The 18,487-nt window shown below is 30.1% G+C and overlaps 3 protein-coding genes across 3 annotated transcripts; 1 reads left to right on the plus strand and 2 right to left on the minus strand.

Moving 5' to 3' along the window:
- The first annotated feature begins 1,126 nt into the window (after nucleotides 1-1,126).
- LOC109609203 (beta-1,3-galactosyltransferase 1) lies at nucleotides 1,127-4,537 on the plus strand. The gene is made up of 4 exons (XM_020025835.2): nucleotides 1,127-1,384; nucleotides 2,561-2,814; nucleotides 2,867-3,293; nucleotides 3,384-4,537. Exons 1-4 carry the CDS (start codon nucleotides 1,300-1,302, stop codon nucleotides 3,638-3,640), a joined length of 1,023 nt encoding a protein of 340 aa, XP_019881394.1. The 5' UTR covers nucleotides 1,127-1,299; the 3' UTR covers nucleotides 3,641-4,537.
- Nucleotides 4,538-4,685: 148 nt separating this feature from the next.
- On the minus strand, nucleotides 4,686-9,192 carry LOC109609199 (G patch domain-containing protein 4). The gene is made up of 4 exons (XM_020025831.2): nucleotides 8,949-9,192; nucleotides 8,676-8,827; nucleotides 8,371-8,621; nucleotides 4,686-7,376 (listed from the first exon to the last, which is right to left on the minus strand). The coding sequence occupies exons 1-4, from the start codon at nucleotides 8,992-8,994 to the stop codon at nucleotides 6,650-6,652; spliced, it is 1,176 nt and encodes a 391-aa protein (XP_019881390.1). The 5' UTR covers nucleotides 8,995-9,192; the 3' UTR covers nucleotides 4,686-6,649.
- Nucleotides 9,193-11,929: 2,737 nt separating this feature from the next.
- On the minus strand, nucleotides 11,930-15,292 carry LOC109609202 (cell division cycle protein 16 homolog). The gene is made up of 11 exons (XM_020025834.2): nucleotides 15,047-15,292; nucleotides 14,843-14,992; nucleotides 14,613-14,786; nucleotides 14,395-14,557; nucleotides 13,751-14,275; nucleotides 13,586-13,675; nucleotides 13,369-13,525; nucleotides 13,161-13,313; nucleotides 12,944-13,103; nucleotides 12,697-12,889; nucleotides 11,930-12,635 (listed from the first exon to the last, which is right to left on the minus strand). The coding sequence occupies exons 1-11, from the start codon at nucleotides 15,113-15,115 to the stop codon at nucleotides 12,451-12,453; spliced, it is 2,019 nt and encodes a 672-aa protein (XP_019881393.1). The 5' UTR covers nucleotides 15,116-15,292; the 3' UTR covers nucleotides 11,930-12,450.
- Nucleotides 15,293-18,487: the final 3,195 nt, after the last annotated feature.

The raw sequence follows: 18,487 nt of genomic DNA on the forward strand, positions 1-18,487 counted from the left end.
ATAACCTGTCTAAGACGCCAACTAGTAATAAAAAGAATAATGGATTTAAGCATGGAAAAATGAGAACTTCATACTGCAAACGTTAACTGTACTTAAGGTTGAAGTTCAGCTTATGTATGTAATATGTATACCATAAAATATTACTATTTATATTTAAGTTGGAGGGTATTTTTTTATTTAAGAAAACTGATTGGTAGTATATTTTTTCTTATCAACTTTTAAAGAGAAACAGAATGCTTCTAGGTCTAGGTCTATCAAAGGCATACTAATTGCCCAATATGGAACAACTGAAATCTAAAAGATGTAAATAATACTTAAGGTGTTCAAATAGTTTAGAATTTTCAGAATATACATTTTTATTTTTATTACGCATGTTAATATTAAATATTAAAAATTAATGATTTTGCTTTAATTACAAATGTATTCAAGTTTATATGGGTGCTTAGAAGGGTCAGTAGATTAATGATTTTCACCTCTTAAGATATATTTCTATTTTTATTTTTCTTAAATACGGAGTGTTTCTTTAAGTTTAAAAATAATAAATTTACTTAACAGTTAAAACTTGTAAAGAAGATTTAAATATTTTATATTTGTTTCTCTAATTATGTTCGGTGCTCAGTAATTTAAAATATTCATATATTTTTTCCTACATATGTTATACAGAGAAATTAAATATGTTCTCACAAAAATAATTTTTTATTTGAGAAAGTTTAAATTTCAATAATATTCCTATTCGCTTTTAAAAAAGTATTTTGCTTATCTTTATTTCAGGTTTTTCCACCTAATATAAGAGAATGAAATTCATCTTATAAGGCCAATCCATGATTTATCTGTCTATAGGTACTGACGGGCATTATACTTTTTATAAGTACAAGCGGCAACAGTGCATAAGAAATATCTTAAATCCACCTAAAGTGAGAGAGATAATTTGTTTCTTTTATTAATGATTAATTATTTTAAATTTATAATTATGAATAATGAGAATTTTCAATACGTTAATTAATTAATTAAAAAGTAATAATAGTATTGTTGTATTGCACCACAGCATGTACAGGTGTCGCCTCTTGTGATGCCGCATAGAACTATGCAACATACCTATATTTCTGTACCTGTCCCTATATTGTCCACATACTATGAATAGGTTAAACTAATAACCTAACACATTCTCTATGATGCCTTTTAATCCGTTTACTAAGGCCAGAACGCGACTGTGATTTGTGTACCGCTCTGTGACAAAAATTTAGTGGCGACGAATTTCTGTGGTGAATAATGTGACCAAGCTGGGAGAAAATTTTTAACATGTTCAACAAACGGCGGGTTCTTACGTATATTTTCGTGATTTTTATTTTTCTCATGTTGACATTAAGTCCTACATCAGTTGAAGGTAAAGGCAAATTATTTACCGTTATTTTTTAAACATATACATTTAATACAAGTAATTAAACACACAAAGTAGTTCATACAAAACATGCAGGGTTTATTAAACTAAATAAAGTATTGTAAGCGCCCGCTGAAATAAAGCTAAACGACAATTCCCATGTATTGTTGGGTTTAATTAAAAAAGGATAAATAATAAAATTTAAATTAAAAAATTACAGCTATCTGCGACCCGAAGTTCAGAGTAAGATTTGAAATATGTCTATGTTGATAATACATTTAAATGTTATTTCTAAGGGTTACGTTTTTGGATTTAACTTCTGCTTTGACTGTACAAACAATTTATCGAATGTTGCGAATTTCTAATATTAAACAATACTTTAACATTAAAGTATTTCTTTAAAATAATTGAATGTATAATTTAGAGAAAAGTTATCCTTGTTAACCTTGTCTAAATTAAATGTAAACGATTGCGGTTGTTGCCAAAATATTTGACCTTAAAATATCGTTAATTAATTCTAAATCGTACCCATAAATTTAAAAGGACAGCAAATATTGCACTAGGTAAATGTAATATCATTAAATGAGTAAATATTTATCGTATTAATAATTTTATATTACATATTTTAAAAGCATCAAATAACAATTGTCTTATTAGACGAGTATTAGTAATAATATAATAAACCAGCTAATGCTTGAGATTTTAGAATATATAATTTATATATTTTTTATAAATCATAAATAAGTTAATAATACAACAATAAATAAATAATCAGTGAATCAATATGTGAGAGTAACAGCTTGTTTAATCAAATAATTTTGTCAGCTTATCTACATTTTCAGTAAATATGTTACTATAAATAACCCATCTTACAACTTTTCTATATCAAATACACAAAATTAAATATGATCTAGCTTCATTTTTGTACAAGAATGTAGTACATAAAATATGGTATATTCTTTGTATTAAATGTCCACATTTAAGTCTGCAGAATAAAAGGTCTTTAAAATATTTGAGTGTAAAATACTGGAAATAGCACACTTTTTACAATTAAATGTTAAAATCTTATTTATAATGTATTACTTTATTTGTTCAAAGTTTCTGATAACGAAAGCATACATAAATAGATTTTTTAAGGAATGTTTAACGAATTGCTTATATTATATATTTCTGAAATTTCAGTTGAAATCGTAGGATGGAACGTGACGACTTCAAGAAATACCAGCTACTACATCTCTCGCAACATATCATCAACTATTTTGCCATTGAATTTTTGTGCGGATGAAGTCTTCCTTGTAGTATTGGTGGAATCTGCTCCAGACCATTTCGAGGCTCGTTCAGCTATTAGAAACTCGTGGGGATCCAACAGGCAATTGCACGATAAGAACATCTCAGTCTACTTTCTCCTAGGGGAAACCAAAAATTCTTCTTTACAAGTAAAGTAAAAAAATATAGTGATCTTTCGGTTGCTCTAACGTTTGGTTTCAGAGAGACATCTTATCTGAAAGTAAGGATCACCAGGATATCATACAAGAAAACTTCATGGATTCTTACAACAATCTGACGTTGAAAAGTATCTCACTAATGAAACTAGCATCTATGCACTGCTCTGACACAACTAAATTTGTTATGAAAGTGGATGACGACGTCTTCGTGAATACGGAGCAACTACTGAACATTTTAACTAGTCACAAAGATAGCTCAAACTTAATATTGGGGAGGAAGATTTGTGGAGCTTGGGCAATCAGAGATCCACTCAATAAATGGTATTCTCCCAGATATATGTATGAGGATAAAAAGTATCCGGATTACGTATCTGGAACTGCTTACGTAATTACAATAGACGTAGCAGAAAAATTATACGCCGCCGCATTGACGACACCCATTTTTCATTTAGAAGATATTTATTTAACAGGTAATGATTTAACCATTTTGATCACACATCATTACTTAAAATCCTTAGATTTAATTCGAATAAATAATAACAAACTTAAATTTATTTAAGGAATCTGTGCAAAAAAAGCAGGCGTGACTGTTGAAGGAAACTACATGTTTATATACCGGCAACAGAAAATTGATCCGTGTCTCATGAAAATGGGGCTCACATTTCACGAGTTTAACTCCACAAGCCTCCTTAATATATATAAAATTTTAAAGGATGAGAGTCTTAATGAAAAATGCAAACATTACAAAGAGAAAGTATATAAGGGAGCGTGCAACAAGGCCAAAGTGAAAAGGAGGCGAAGGCGTCTAAATTACTGACATCTGAGAGTAGACAGAAGAAGACTAAATTGGACGAATCCATGAAACTAGGGAATAGTCTATGCCAAAATGACGAATTTCATTAATTGATTTCTGGTTTCATAATCATTGTTTGAAAATACATTTAGAAGAGACGATTTTAGAGAGAGGCTTACCGATACTTACTATTAAATTTGTCGTTAGGTTATTTTTTTACCTGACAAGTTTGTGATAATCAATAATTAATTTAATGAGTAGTTGTAAGCAAATGTTTATAACTTACGGAACGTTGTAATTTTTCATAAGCAAAATGAAAACCAAATTCAGATATCCTCTTTTCATTAATTGATAAAATGAATCGCATTAGAGTACAATACTTTAGATAAATGTAGTGTACTTTTAGAGGATTTCTGAATTACTGTCTGTGATTTGATAGTGCTCGCTCAAAATTGACATTAAGTACATTCTTTTTTAAGATAGAAGTGCTTCCATCCATATCATAAGCCATTTACATATCTCGTACGTACATATCTTATGCACGTACATATGACAAATACATTGTGTGATAATTTTAAGATCAGGTTCATTCCTGAATTTGAATGTTTAGAACATGCTTGTGATGACAATGCCTTATGTTTTATCAGATAATAAATTGATTTTATTTGTGCCAGTTATATAATCGTGAGTTAAGTACATTTTTAACAATAGTTCATTTGACACAATTTCAAGATACTCAGTTATCTCTTATCAGACATGCACTACAGTTAAATTGTTATCTAATTTAGATGTTTGATAGTTTTTAGTGCAATTGGTGCCTTATACAATTTAATAGAAATTATTTTGTGCTTGTTATATAGTTGATGCCGCTGTTACAAATTGGTTTTAGACTGTATTTTATGATTAAAAATTTCATGTTAATCGTGTCTTATTTGTAATAAACCTAAAACAAACTAATTTATCTGTTTTATATATAAAATTATTTCAACCTAAAAATCCATGTTAAAATAGTAATACAGCTTTCTAGATGCATATATTGTTCTTTGGTACTGGATATAATAAACAAATATTATTTTAATCAATATTTATTTGTTTAATATGATATTTTGAAATTATTAAATTAATCTTAAAAAGACCACAGAAAATAAATATACATTTAACTAGAACTACATAAGTAATAACAAAATTTGTACCAATATGTATTACATTCAAGTTGTGGACTCGTTACTTGAGCCTTTAGTACTACATATATATTGCATATTGACGCGAAATGATTAACTGGACATACGGTGTATTGTTACATAGGACTTTACTAGTGCCCAACACATTTCTTGTGATCCGAATCGCATTACGAAATCCACATTGTCAGCGACATATGGTATTGACATACTTACATATACAATTATAAAAACATAATAAAATATTTATTACCATACATTATATTAAATATACATAATATTAAATTAAATAGCTTATAATACATTTGAAAGAAAACACATAATACAAAATAAAATAAAGATGTTAATAAACTATAAAAATAAATAAATCCTCAATTATTATCAAAAATAAAATGTCTACACGCAATATGCGCATACGGTATGATACGAAATAACAAATTATATTAATTTAAAAGTAACAAGTTGTTACATCGCGTTCAAAGCAGCCGGTTACTCAGTAACGAATACATACGCTTTGTAATAGCTGTACTTTCAACTATCTTAAAAAAAAAAGTGTTCATAGAGTCACTTAAATTTTCACTCCAAAATTAAGTATTAATTAATTTTATCCACTAAATGAACATAATTAAAATGAGTATCTGCATTCGTAATTCTTTTCGGGGTTGTGTGAAGAGTAATGAATTAAGAACATTTGGATAACCGATATTACATATAATCTTATTACTAATTGATTTTGTGATCCGTTTCTAAGCTAAATGTTATTTTCATCAATGCTTACCTGGTTTGTAAACTGACTGATCACATACACATTTGTAAAATAGACATTATGAATAAGTGATTAAACTAAATTACAAATCACAGTTTTTATTGAAATAACAAAAGACAATTTCTGCAGTCTGTCGAGTAATTTGGAAAATCATCATGAACAGAAAGAATACTACAGAGAGTACATATACCTATGCAAGTATTGTCTGTACTTTTAAATGTCCAGTGAGTAAGCAACCATCAACAATTTATATTGTTTCTTTTACAACAGTAGCAACAGAGAATTTATTTCTATTAAATGTGATTCATAAAATATTTTACTGTAGAAATTGGTTCAAACTATTCAAATGAGGCAACATTCCAATTTCAAGTAGCAAGCTTAAACTAAATTATAAAAATTGTTACAACAAACCAATATAAACCCAATATTTTTTATAATACCGTTATTAAATTGAATATTTGTTTAAGCTGGATATATAAAAGCACAGACATTAGTTTAATAACACCATTTATTTTAAGATGTCATATTGCTGTTTTAAGTATTTTACTTAAAAAGAACAGTTTAGAATGGTAAGATCACCGATAAAATGAACAAGGAAAAGACAAAATAATATATAATATCTCGCCAATTAAACTAAGATCTACATAGTCAATGAGTATCTTTATTCATTTTACAACAAACCTTACCATCCAAAGTCAATTTGACTATATAACAACTGTTTCAAAACAAATTTGGATTCTTATTTTTAAAACACTCAACTTATGCTACCACTCTATAACTACATATATTCAGATTCAAAACACATAAGTGGATCCAAGCAAAAGGGCGAAATTGTCGGATATAATAATGAAAGGAGAAGATCGAGATCAACATTAATGGGAATGTAGGTACAACGTTACAATTAACTCTATTAAACATTTAACTGATGTATCTGCGTGGACACACGTGTTCATTTCAAATCTGTAGTTATAATTGTGCCTATAACTATTTAAACTTCACAGAAATATATTGAACCATAAAAAACAAAATAAAGAAATACGCCATAAACATCAAATATATAATTATACCTGAATAATTTAACATTCCATCTCATTCATCATCTGAAATGCGACACACCTTATTTAAAGCAGACGTAATTGAATTAAACTGTTGCTCTTCCTTCTGTTTCTTTTTCTTCTTATTCTTTTTTCGAGTTGATTGATATTGATCAGATACAAATTCACATTTTCTCTTCTTAGCAATCCATTCCTTCTCGCATTCTTCCTCTTTAGTAATCTCATCTATAACTTGTTCCAAGAACATTTTAGTTGCAGTCTCTTTTTTAACGTCAAGTTTTCGTTTTTTCTTCAATTTTTTCCTTTCAGCTTTAGATAAGTCGCTGACATTAAACTGTGCCAATTCGAAACTTCTATGATCATCCTGATCATTATTATTGTTGTTGTTCTCACAATCCTGTTCAATACCTTCATCTGAACCATTTGCCAGTTCATTGTGTAACGGATCAGACTCGCCTTCTATGCTGGATTCAACATCCTGGGAGTAAATCTTGGTTACTGTTTCATTAAATGAAACGTTTTTCTTTTTTTTGTGCTTGTTCTTTTTAGATGGAGATGATGATGTGTTCACTTCTGTTTCTTCAACAACTTTGACTTTTACTTCTACCTCTTCCTTCTTCTTTTTAATTTTTTTCAATTTCTTTTTTGTAACATCACTTTCTTCTGACAGAGACACTTTCTTCAGTTTTCTCAATAACATTTCTTCCTGTTTCTCAATTCTTGATAATTTGCCTGTTAATTTAAGACCATGTCTGGCGCCCCTACAATTTAACATACACATTTATAACATAATGTGATGATCATTCTTTCAGTAAAGCATAATATCTTAAAAGCCCATTTCACAGTTGATCAATTATTAAATGACAATAATTAGTTTACCTTTATCCTTAACTTCATTTGATTTATTGGTTTAAAATGATTCTGATTTAAAATATACGGTAGGAAAAGCATTTGACCCGTCTGAATTTAGAGAGAGACATCATGCATGACAGAGACAGTCTGTCCCATAGTGGGAAACTTACTGTATCTATTGCACATATTGCCTCTTTCAGGATTCAGATAGATCAAACTCTACTGTACTGTATATATAATTACATATGAGATATAGAACAAGTGGAAATATCACATACTATGCTTTTGATTTTAAACTACTCCTCTTCAAAGAAATACCAATAGCAATTAATAGAGTAATATTAATTTATAGGGCTTATGACTGAATTGTGAAATAGGCTAGTTGGAAACAGTGAAAACAAAAATGGAATAATATATAGAACCAAAGTATCAGTTGTAAAGCAGAACCTAAATATTTGTAAATTTAACTAATGAACTTCAACTTACATTTTTTGGATGCAAATTGCGTTCTGAATGTCAGTTTGAGATTATATCATTATTGCCCTTAGATGTTTAATATTCAAAAATGGTTCTTTAATTTTTGAGGTCAACATAAATTATTTATTAGTGAAGTTTTTAATATGTGTCTCTATCAGGCAAACTCAAGAAAGGTAAAAAGTTATGCAATTTTTTCAAGTTAGAACAATATTGTTTTAAAGATTTTTAGTTATAGAGTTCTGTACCTGAAACACAGTCTAAATAATGTTTTGTTGACACTGACCTAGTAATATAAATTTATATGAAAACAATTATACATAAGTTTTATCATACCAAAAATGTGTTATGATATATTTTTTATCTTTAAATTGCTTATATTATTAATCAATATCAAACATGAATATTTAATAATGTTGTGTTACTTACTTATGAGCAGTTCTTCCGCCACATGCTGCAAACAATTCCTCATCAGTCATTGCTTCAAATGGTGCTTTAGTTTTGGACTCTTTCTTTGCTGGCACATCATAATTTTCTATACCATTTTGTGTAAGTTTCGCTGTCCGTAGAAATGAACCACTCAGATTCTTGTAGTCCGTAGCTTTGCCCAGTGGCAAGCACTTGTCAAGATCTGATTTCTTTCCAGTGTAAGTAATTGTAACAGCATCTTTGCTGTTCACCTAAAAATGTCACAATGAAAAGCTGGATTAATTAAGGAGTAGTTTATATAGTACCTCTATGTTTTTAGATGCTGAATTATACACATTATCCCACCAGTTATCTGTGAATTCATCACCAAGATTGTGCCCCAGGCCAGAATTATCAAACTTCAATTTGGGTTTCAAAGCAGTACTTATACCATCTTCGCGTTTACCCAATCCTTTTCCTAAAATAAATATAAAAATGTACCCTATTTCAGAAGCAATTTACATTGTTTATAAAATTATGGAGGTTATGTTTACCAAATTTCGATGAAAAATCTAAAGTAACAGATTGACACTACTTACCTTCACTCCAGCCATACTTCTCTAGTTGTTTCTTAGCAAAATCCATTGCAAGTCTTTATTAAAATTGATGCAAGTATTTGGAAAACATGGGCTTACCAGTTACTTCACAATTCCCCTAGTATAGAAAACCCAAGTTATACCAAACACGCCGCACTAACAAAAAGTTGTCAGATAGACTATTTTTGTGTAATTAAATTAAAGTTCACATTTTGTTATTAGGCATATAAGTATCATACTCTTTCTCAAAATTCTCATAAAATGTGTTGTTTTATAAAAATAAAATATTACCAAAGACTGTCATTAGGCAACAACGGTTACAATAAACAAGTTAGAATATTTTACATACAACATATGCATACATTAAAAGTATGGTGTTATTTATATACAAGTCTTGAATTTTATTTTCTAGATTATACGTCATATCGAGACACCATAAATTCATAATATTGGTCTTGTTTATTGATATACAATATAACTCGTACAATTGCATTTATAACAAAACTTTCAAAGAGTAAGTTGCCAAGCATTTCCTGTATTATATCTTTGCCATTATGTAAATTATCGTATTGTAAAGTCAAAAATTACCGGAAATATTTAATAAAAACCAACTTACCCTTAAAAAACTGTTATAATAAATATTTGTGAATATGGTTAATTATATAAAAGACCAAACTTATACGGAATCACTCAGTATTTACATGAAAGAATTTTTTCATGAAAAAAAATTGTAAATAAAAAGTGAATGTTAAAAAATGTAAATGCGTGGTAAGATTTTTTCCTGCAGTGTCGATTTCATTTGTGCAGTAGTGAAGTAAACTTACTTATTTTCGCAATTTTATTTAAAATGCTTTTTATTATTCAAAAAAATTTAAATTGTTCAAAAAATAAAACGAAAGAAACTAGGTGCCAAAATGATTTATTATATACAATTGTAATTTGTAATATTTAAAGAGAAATAGAAAAAAACAAATGCTTATAAAACAAACATAATCATTTGGACATAATCAAAAATATAATGTATTTTGAAAAACAAGATAACAACAAAATTTAATATTTATTTAATTTTAATATTAACTAAATGCAAATTTCTTTTACTACATTTTGAACTTTAGGTAAAAAAAATAATTAAATGACCCAATAATTAAACCTTATAAGATGTATGACCCTTACTGGCGAGTGAATTATTAAAATTCTTTCTGAGTCGTTCTATAAACTATGTACCTACGATATTTATTATTATGAACAAACGAATAAGGCTGATATATTTACATCTGACACTGAAATTAAATTGTCTATTGATAATATATTGGATATACTCAAAACGAATAATTGTCTTTAGAAGTGGTAGTTACGAGTGTAAATTTGTCTTTGAGTGTAATAGCAGTCTGGTGAATGTGGGGGCCACTGCAATTCAGTGATGTCTTGAATTTTAAACACCAAATTTATAATTATCATACGATGAGGTCGGATATTGTTATCTATAAAAACGAAATCTGGTTCAAATTTTTTAACAAACGGAATAATAATTGGTTGAATATCCATGTCCTGATATAATTGAGCATTCATAGTTTCTCGATTTCATATGAGCAACTTTGTATGTGCTTCTAAAGAAATTTCCCCCTACATTGTTACAGAACTACATCCAAAAGCAATAATTGGTGTCATGTTTTACCCATGACTTCTTTCACCACATTCAGGTCATGCCCAAATACCCCTATTCGATTGATATAATGTGTATCTAAACCCATCTGAGAACAAACAATTACGCTATTTGGTTGCATTCCGTAGGCGTTGATCTTTAGTCCATGGACTGCGGTCTACCCGATGTTCCCTGCTTGTCAGAGTGTGTCGAAAACCTCTTCTGGCTCTGAGATCATGCAACGTTCCTCTGATTCTAAACAGATTTACAGAGAGAGTGCTAAACAAAAGAGAAAGTAACGATAAACCGAATAAAATGTTCAAATTCATAAAATAAATAAAATGTCTTGAAAATCATAAAATGCGTTTTTTGAAAATAAAGAATTTAAAACAAATGGAATATTGTTTATTTTTATGTTTGTTAAATATATAAAAAGTAAAAAACCGTCTGGAGCTGCAATTATTCAAATAATATTACTAGTGTTTAATATTATTATCAATTTAATCACGAAATTCAAATTATTCACTTCAAAAGTCACTCAGTGTATTTGATATTAATGCGGAAGTAGGTTCTGAGACTTGAAGAACAAGGAACTTATAGCCAGTTAATAATTTTTACATTTCGTAAAAAACTAATTTTATATTAAATGACCAAATAAAATCTTTAAATAAACCAATAAATGTAAAATTAGAACAAGTTAACTTGTTGACATAATTATATCCTGAACATTTACATACTATGTTTAAATATATCCATACACGTGTTATATTTGTGGAAATCTATACTATCGTAGCATCGATGTTTACATTAACAATAATACTTTTGTGACTAGTAGATTATTTAAAAAAATTGCTATATTGATGCACATACTGTGTGTATTGATAGTTCTGATGATATCAGCTATGGTGCTCGTAGATAAAAGAATCATGGTGGAATGAAATACGCTGTACTGATGAATACAAGAAAAAATATATATGCAAGTTTATTTGATACAATTTGTTCATTAATGTAAACTAAATCTACAACAAGCTAGTATATAAAACTTTTATGTATCAGATATTAATTTGCAGGTATGAGAAGTTATTAAAAATTCTTTGTCAGAATGATTAAATCGATAACAGATTTTCTTTTTCTTTTTCTACAATTCTAAAAACAAATTAAGTTGCAACTTTTAAATAAAAAATATTATTTTTAGAAACAATCAAAATGATAATTCTTAATTCTTTTAATGCTTAACCACAGCTATTGAAAATATTATTAAAGTATGGTTACAGGGAGTTATGAACAGGGACAGTGGTAGTAAGGAACGTTTCCTTTAAAACTATATTAAAAATTAAGATGATACTTTCGAAGTATTTATTTTTTATAGAATATATTATTTTTGTATATTTTTTATTTCATGAATTCAATTTTTGTAGTTACATATGGTCACAATATTGGAAATATACATAATTCTAAACTGGGATTTAATTTTATTCCTTAACATTCTAAATTAAGTGTGTGGTACAATACATAATTTTATTGACTAAACTCTTATACATACCTTGTAAAGGTAATGCAATGTGTAATATCATTTTTACAAAAATACCCTAAGCAAGATATGCAGTTTACACTTCCTAAAATAAGCCAATACTGATCTCACTATTTCAGTGGCTCCTTACATAGTTTCATTTTCATACATCATATTTACGAAACTACGATGAATCGAATAAAGTTCAACTTATTTTATTTTATCAAATGAAAAATTCGACGTGATGATTTTAATTTATTTCTAATATTAATATATTAGTGTAACAATGGTTATAATCAATTAATTTGTGGTAAGTAAATTAAAAATTCAATATTGTCTGTCAAATACACAACTTATTCTTTAACTATACTACTCGCATCCGCCATATCGACTTCTATACTCATGCTCATACTCATATCAGACATTATTTCATTATTCGAACTTTCCCCGTTTTCTTCAATATTTGACGCTTCTGCAATTCTATGCGCCGATACTTTTCTTGTGGGGAAGTTTAATTTTGGTACTACGTCGGGAGCACCTATATAAACAAAAAAAAATTATAAATAATTTAAATGTAATTTATTTACTTGTCTTATTACCTGGAAATGGGGGTTTATCTTCCCAGTGTCGTTCGATGACGTAATTTAACATAGTGGTACTAAATGTATCATCTCTTTTTAAACCCAAAGCTTTATGAAACCAATCAATAGCCTCCTCACTGTTACCCATCAACGCATATATAAAAGCTATCGCTGAATAAATGCCAGCCGATTGCGGCGTTAGTAACAATGCCTATATTAAAATATTATTTATATGATGTACTGAAAATCAACATTAATTACATACCGCTTTGTGATATTCCAAAGCTTCTTCATATTTCTTCAATTTTCTACAGGTGTGCCCTAAATTATTGTACAATGAAGTCCATCTTTGAGGAATTATACCCTTTTTAATCTTCTTCACTTTATCCAATGCCTGTTTGAAATGGAATTCGGCATTTTTGTAGCTGAAATTAGTCAATCACTCAGTAACAGTGGGATCCATTATGTCCACATGAACTCACTCCAATTTAGAGAAGGCAATTACTCCTTTTTCGTGCATAATAAAGGGATCTTCTGGTGCTATATTGTGGGCTTGATTACAAAATTTTTCGGCTAGCTTAACGTTATTAGTGAGACCACATTCTAAGCCAATGTACAGTAACGGTAAGTGACAACTGAAATTCACAAGAATAACTAAAATAATAGATTTGATAGAAGTAACGAAAATACCCCTTCATAAGTTGTGAAGCTTTAAAATAAGCTGCCATAGCTTGATCATGTTCATTTTCTACAGCAAATGAATGACCATATGCAAGCCAAGCTGGCCCAAAAAGTCTGTCTAAACAAGTCGCTTTCGCCAGGTACCGCCTCGCACAATCACTCTTTCCTACAAAGATTACAGGATAGTGTTACTGTGTGATCATAATAATCTGTATTTGAATCTCACCTATTATATAATAGTAACAACCTACAGCATACCAGGATATAGCCAAGCTGGGATAAAGATCAACTAAATTGTGTGCCAGTGAGAACAATTCTAAAAGAAAAATTAGTTTAATTCCAACCATGTGGACCATATAGTCAATTAGTTTAAGTTTATTTAATAACTTACTATTACTTTGCTTCAGTTCAACTTGACAAGAAATATGAATGGGCAAACAACTAGTGTGATAAGGATCCTGTTTCAGTATGGCCTCAGTTAGCTGACTGCACTGCTGATAATCGCAGTTATAATATAACCGCTCCGCTTCGGCGACGTGCATATCCAAACTGTCTCTCAGTCGCATCATCAGTACACCACTATCTGCAACTTGCTCTTCTGTAACCATGTTTTCCTCGTTCTCTTTGTTTCTCCTCGTGTCGCTTTTATCACTGCGGGCGGTGCTCGGCGTTCTACTAAGGGGTGACGAAACTGTACTTATAGGCGTTGAAGGAAGCGACGGGAAAAGTTGGGATGTTCGTTTAGCAGAGACGTTCGAACATGGGGTACTACCAAACAATACGTTGCCTTCGGACGTTTTCGCTTGGGTTGGGGTGTGGTATTTCTTCAATTTACTTTCGTACAGGGTCAATAATATTTCTGCCTCTTCTTGCGAACATTGCTCTGTGATTGGAAGTGAATTTAGCAATTCCTGTTCTGAAACAATAATATCGTTTTTGTTGATTGATTTCCAAGACTATAGATTTGTGTAATCATTAAAAAAAACGTCTAAAAGTCTTTTAAAGTACTTAAAAAATAAACATTGAAAAAGTTACCTTCAGGGGCTGTTAACATTTGATACTTAATCAAACAATCAAAAGCCTCAAAACAGTATACATCCTGCTCCAGTGCCTGCTTATAACAATCAGCAGCCAATACACGATTATCCATTGCCTCAAGAACTTTCCCTTTCAATAAAAACATTGACGAAAAAGTTTGCTGAAACAATAGAACTTTATTAAGGGCTTAAACTAGATTATATATATGTACATACATTTTTTGGTGTGTCTTCGAATAAAATATGTTCCTGGTTCGACATGGATGGACTATTGGTATTCTTATAAGTTGAGCCATGAAGATCAACCAAATTAATAACTTTCAGAGCTTCATTGTATTCATGTGCTTCCAATAAGCATCTGACAGTTAAATAGTTACATAAAACATAGGTCTGGAACAAATTCAAATTTAACAACAATGTTTATCAGACTGTGTTTGCAGTTGTACCTTTTCCAAATTTTGTGACCTGAGTAAATGAACAGCACGGTGGTATTGTTTTAACAGGTACATACACTGTGCGAGCCAATAAATATCTCTGGGGTTTCCAGTTAATGCTACCACCTTGTCAGCCCAAAATAGTGCTGAATTATAAATATGCTACAAAAATTATGTTAAGAATTTACATGTTCCAATTGTTCATGCTTTACTTACTAAGTTGATGTATGTTTGCACCAACTTGCGATAATTGTCTATATTTATGTTATTATTTACAGTCTTCATGGTTGTTTCTTTTTATTATAAGTTAGATTTTTTTTTATAACCATGGATAAACCTAAATGATAATGACATTTCTTGTTTGTCAACAATTTGAATAAAAAGAAATTTATATTCAAAATTTAAATCTTATTTGATCTAAAAAAAAACATAATAAATAAACTTTACGACATAACCTCTTCGTGCATTTTGGCTGTAGTACAGTAACGTGCAGAAATATTGCGACAGACGTATTAACGAAAAGTGTTTAAATGGCAACGTCGCAATATATTTCTTAATAGATATAAATAATGAAATAAATAAATACATCGCCATGATCCTGGTTTGTATTATACTGTCACATTTGTTGACAAGCTGAACACCATTGCAACCTCTATCTATTGTTATAAAATATTTATGAATTGATTGTTATGCGTCGTTGCCATGTCTCCATTAGGGGTGTCGGAGGAAATCCAATCAGAATTGTAAGAGGGTGAATTATTCATTTCCTCAGGTACGAGGGCTCGAGAGTATGATGATTTATTCAAAATGTTTCGGGCTCTAATCATGTTGTTGATGATGTTGATCAGAACATATATTCCGACTGGACTGAAAAATAAAGTACTGTTTAACACAACACACTTATATATTTATTTTATTAAATATAAAAGACAATTTTATGTAAAAAAGTAATCATTAAAATACATCCACCACAAAAAGTATTGCATATTTTTTAAAATAGAAAAAAAAAATAAAATTAAATCATAATTCTTACTAAAACCTTTTTATATTTGTGTGTAAACCACCATTTTAAATTCTGGTGTATAAAGAAAATAAAAAAACGAACAAAAAACAAAACAGAAATATTGTGAAAAATTTTTATTTTAATATTGTTTGATACATTTGATTTATTTGCTAATTTAAGTTGAAAATGGCATTTTAAAAAAATAATGAGCAATTTAATACCTGAAATGCAGCCCAAATCGTGGTTCTAATTGAAGATGGCAAATCGCAGAAATATGTGCAGATTTGATGAAAATCAACCAATCCATTGTTTGATTTAGAGAATCAGTCGAGTTAGAAGGCCAGTTCCCGGTCGTGCAATACAAATAAAGTTTGCAAGATAACATATTAATTGGGATATTCAGGACTGGGCTAATATTTTTTTCACGTGTAAGTCCGGATTCTCACTTTTCGGATCTGATTTCAGTGTACAGACGTGAACATAAAAAATTTGTTCTGTGCAACCTTAGAGGAACCCGAAATTGTGGTGGTGGCACTATTATGATATGGTACATATTTTAAAGTGTATACCGAGTTAAGAGTATTTCGTCGTGGATGTCTGAGAGCTGATCGGTATATAAGAGAGGAAATGTAGTACCATTTGTCCCTATTATAGGCGACAATTTTATTCTTATGCACGAGAACACTCGCCCGCACGTTGCCACGATAACCGTAGACTATCTGCGAGAGGTTGGAATTCAAGTTTTAGATTTGCCAGCAAATAGTCCAGATCTAAACTCAATAGAGCATCTTTGAGACCACCTACAGAGATGCATAAGAACCCGTAATATCGATTCGGACAGTCTTGATGAGCTGGGAGACGTTTTAAATGAAAAATGGGAAAATTTGGATATGGACTATGTTACAAATCTTATAAGGATCCTCCCACATAGAATGAGAGATGTCATTAGAGTCAGATGCGGTAATACCAGATTTTAAAATGATTTAACTGGCTTTAGAAATGTCAACCTGATTTTTTTAATTTATTGGTGATTTACTGTTACTTTTATTTATTTTATTTTGCTGGTTTTTCTTTAATTTTTAAGCAAAAAACCTTTAGTAACCATACCTAAGTTGTGTTACTTGCCGCTTCCGAACAATTTTAGAAGATAAAAATAATAATTTTTTGTTAAAACTCAATTACGAAATACTTTTTGTAACGAGTGTACAACCGTTATAGCATTTTAACCCATAAATATTGAAACTTTTGTTTCTTGGGGAGACACATCTTCCTTTGGCATTTTTTATTCGAGATTTTGTTTGACCACTATACTGCCGTATTAAGAGAAAATAATACCAAACTATAAATTAGTGATACTTACCATTTCTCCATTTCTGGGATTTATTAATACTTCTTCACATAAACGGATCGTTGTGTAATAATCTCTTTGGCCACAGTTAGATCATATCGGTTAAATGCATTAAATATGCATGCACGCATTTATCCCCTAATGACACCACCTGTTGACACTCAAATACTTGTAGTTGTACACCCACAATCACCAGATATTTCACGTATTAATTAGAAGTCCTCGATTTCTATGTTCTACCGGCGACATTTCTACAGTTACGTTCCGTGTTCACAATTGCTTGCAGTTCTGGGCAGCGCCATGTTAAATCGGTGTCGGTTAATGAATAATTCTCTCTCTTTTCCTCACGCATTACGATTTGTCTAACTCCGCCTCTCTGTCGACGAGCGACGCAACACGGTGCATGCGACTTACATCTCTAAGGTGTAACAGCGGATCTGCCGTCTGCCGTACAAGAATACGTTGATCATACATTCGAACGAACTATTTATATATTTCCCGCCAAGAAAAACATTGCGATTAATAATTGCTGGAGTTATTAATGCGACCAATTTGAAAATGTCGTTTTAATATTTAGGCCCATTTTTCTTACCATAAAATCTTGTATTATCGCGTACAGAATTGCATTATCACCTCAAGGATGATTTTTATTTGCAGCGTTTGCCAAAAGACAACACACACCAGACCCAATTCGTGGAAGGGGAAGATCTGGGATGAAGCCTATTTTGTTTTGTTTATAAATATGCAGTGCGGTGTTTTCGATGACGAATAATTCATATACAGTTGAGGATGGAATTTATTTACTTGTTACAAATGTTACTTAATGTTTTCCCTAATCTGTTGAAAATCTGAACACATCTACTTTACTGCAAAATCGATCCATTAACCACAATAATCATTATATTCACAAGTTTTCACTTTTTTTGTAATAAAAAATCATTTTGTCGTGGAAAAAATATGTAATATACTATTAAGCATTTATAAAAAATTAACAGTATTATGTTACAGTATTTTGTATCGTAACCCTTGGCTTCTATCACTGCTTGGTATCTTTTAGGTATAGAATGTACCAGTCTCTTCAATGTGTCAACAGGAATTTGTTGCCATTGATCCGGTATGTATAGTTTGAAGAAGTTATTGTTTGCGTTTGATGTTTTTTGTTTGAATGCGACGTTCTAATATTTCTCGAAGGTGCTCAGTAAGATTTAGATCGGAGGACTGAGATGGCTTTGAGGGAGAACCTTTTTATAATTTTGTCTCTCTCTTGAGAGTGTCGATTTTCCATATCACCTTGAGTGCAATATTT

The sequence above is a fragment of the Aethina tumida genome, chromosome 1 (genome assembly GCF_024364675.1).
Source record: "Aethina tumida isolate Nest 87 chromosome 1, icAetTumi1.1, whole genome shotgun sequence".
NCBI classification, from domain to species: Eukaryota; Metazoa; Arthropoda; class Insecta; order Coleoptera; family Nitidulidae; genus Aethina; species Aethina tumida.

Bases quoted from the DNA above. Each gene is read 5' to 3' on its own strand.
- LOC109609202 (XM_020025834.2), bottom strand. From the start codon at position 15,115: ATGAAGACTGTAAATAATAACATAAATATAGACAATTATCGCAAGTTG. The intron at 13,676-13,750 runs GTAAGTTATTAA...TTTTTCTTTTAG, and splicing joins TGAACTGAAGCAAAGTAATA to AATTGTTCTCACTGGCACAC. The intron at 12,890-12,943 runs GTATGTAATTAA...ATTTTAATATAG, and splicing joins CTTTGGAATATCACAAAGCG to GCATTGTTACTAACGCCGCA.
- LOC109609203 (XM_020025835.2), top strand. From the start codon at position 1,300: ATGTTCAACAAACGGCGGGTTCTTACGTATATTTTCGTGATTTTTATT. The intron at 2,815-2,866 runs GTAAAGTAAAAA...GTTTGGTTTCAG, and splicing joins CCAAAAATTCTTCTTTACAA to AGAGACATCTTATCTGAAAG. The intron at 3,294-3,383 runs GTAATGATTTAA...AATTTATTTAAG, and splicing joins AGAAGATATTTATTTAACAG to GAATCTGTGCAAAAAAAGCA.
- LOC109609199 (XM_020025831.2), bottom strand. From the start codon at position 8,994: ATGGATTTTGCTAAGAAACAACTAGAGAAGTATGGCTGGAGTGAAG. The intron at 8,828-8,948 runs GTAAGTAGTGTC...TATTTATTTTAG, and splicing joins GAAGTATGGCTGGAGTGAAG to GAAAAGGATTGGGTAAACGC. The intron at 7,377-8,370 runs GTAAGTAACACA...GTTAAATTGTAG, and splicing joins GGCGGAAGAACTGCTCATAA to GGGCGCCAGACATGGTCTTA.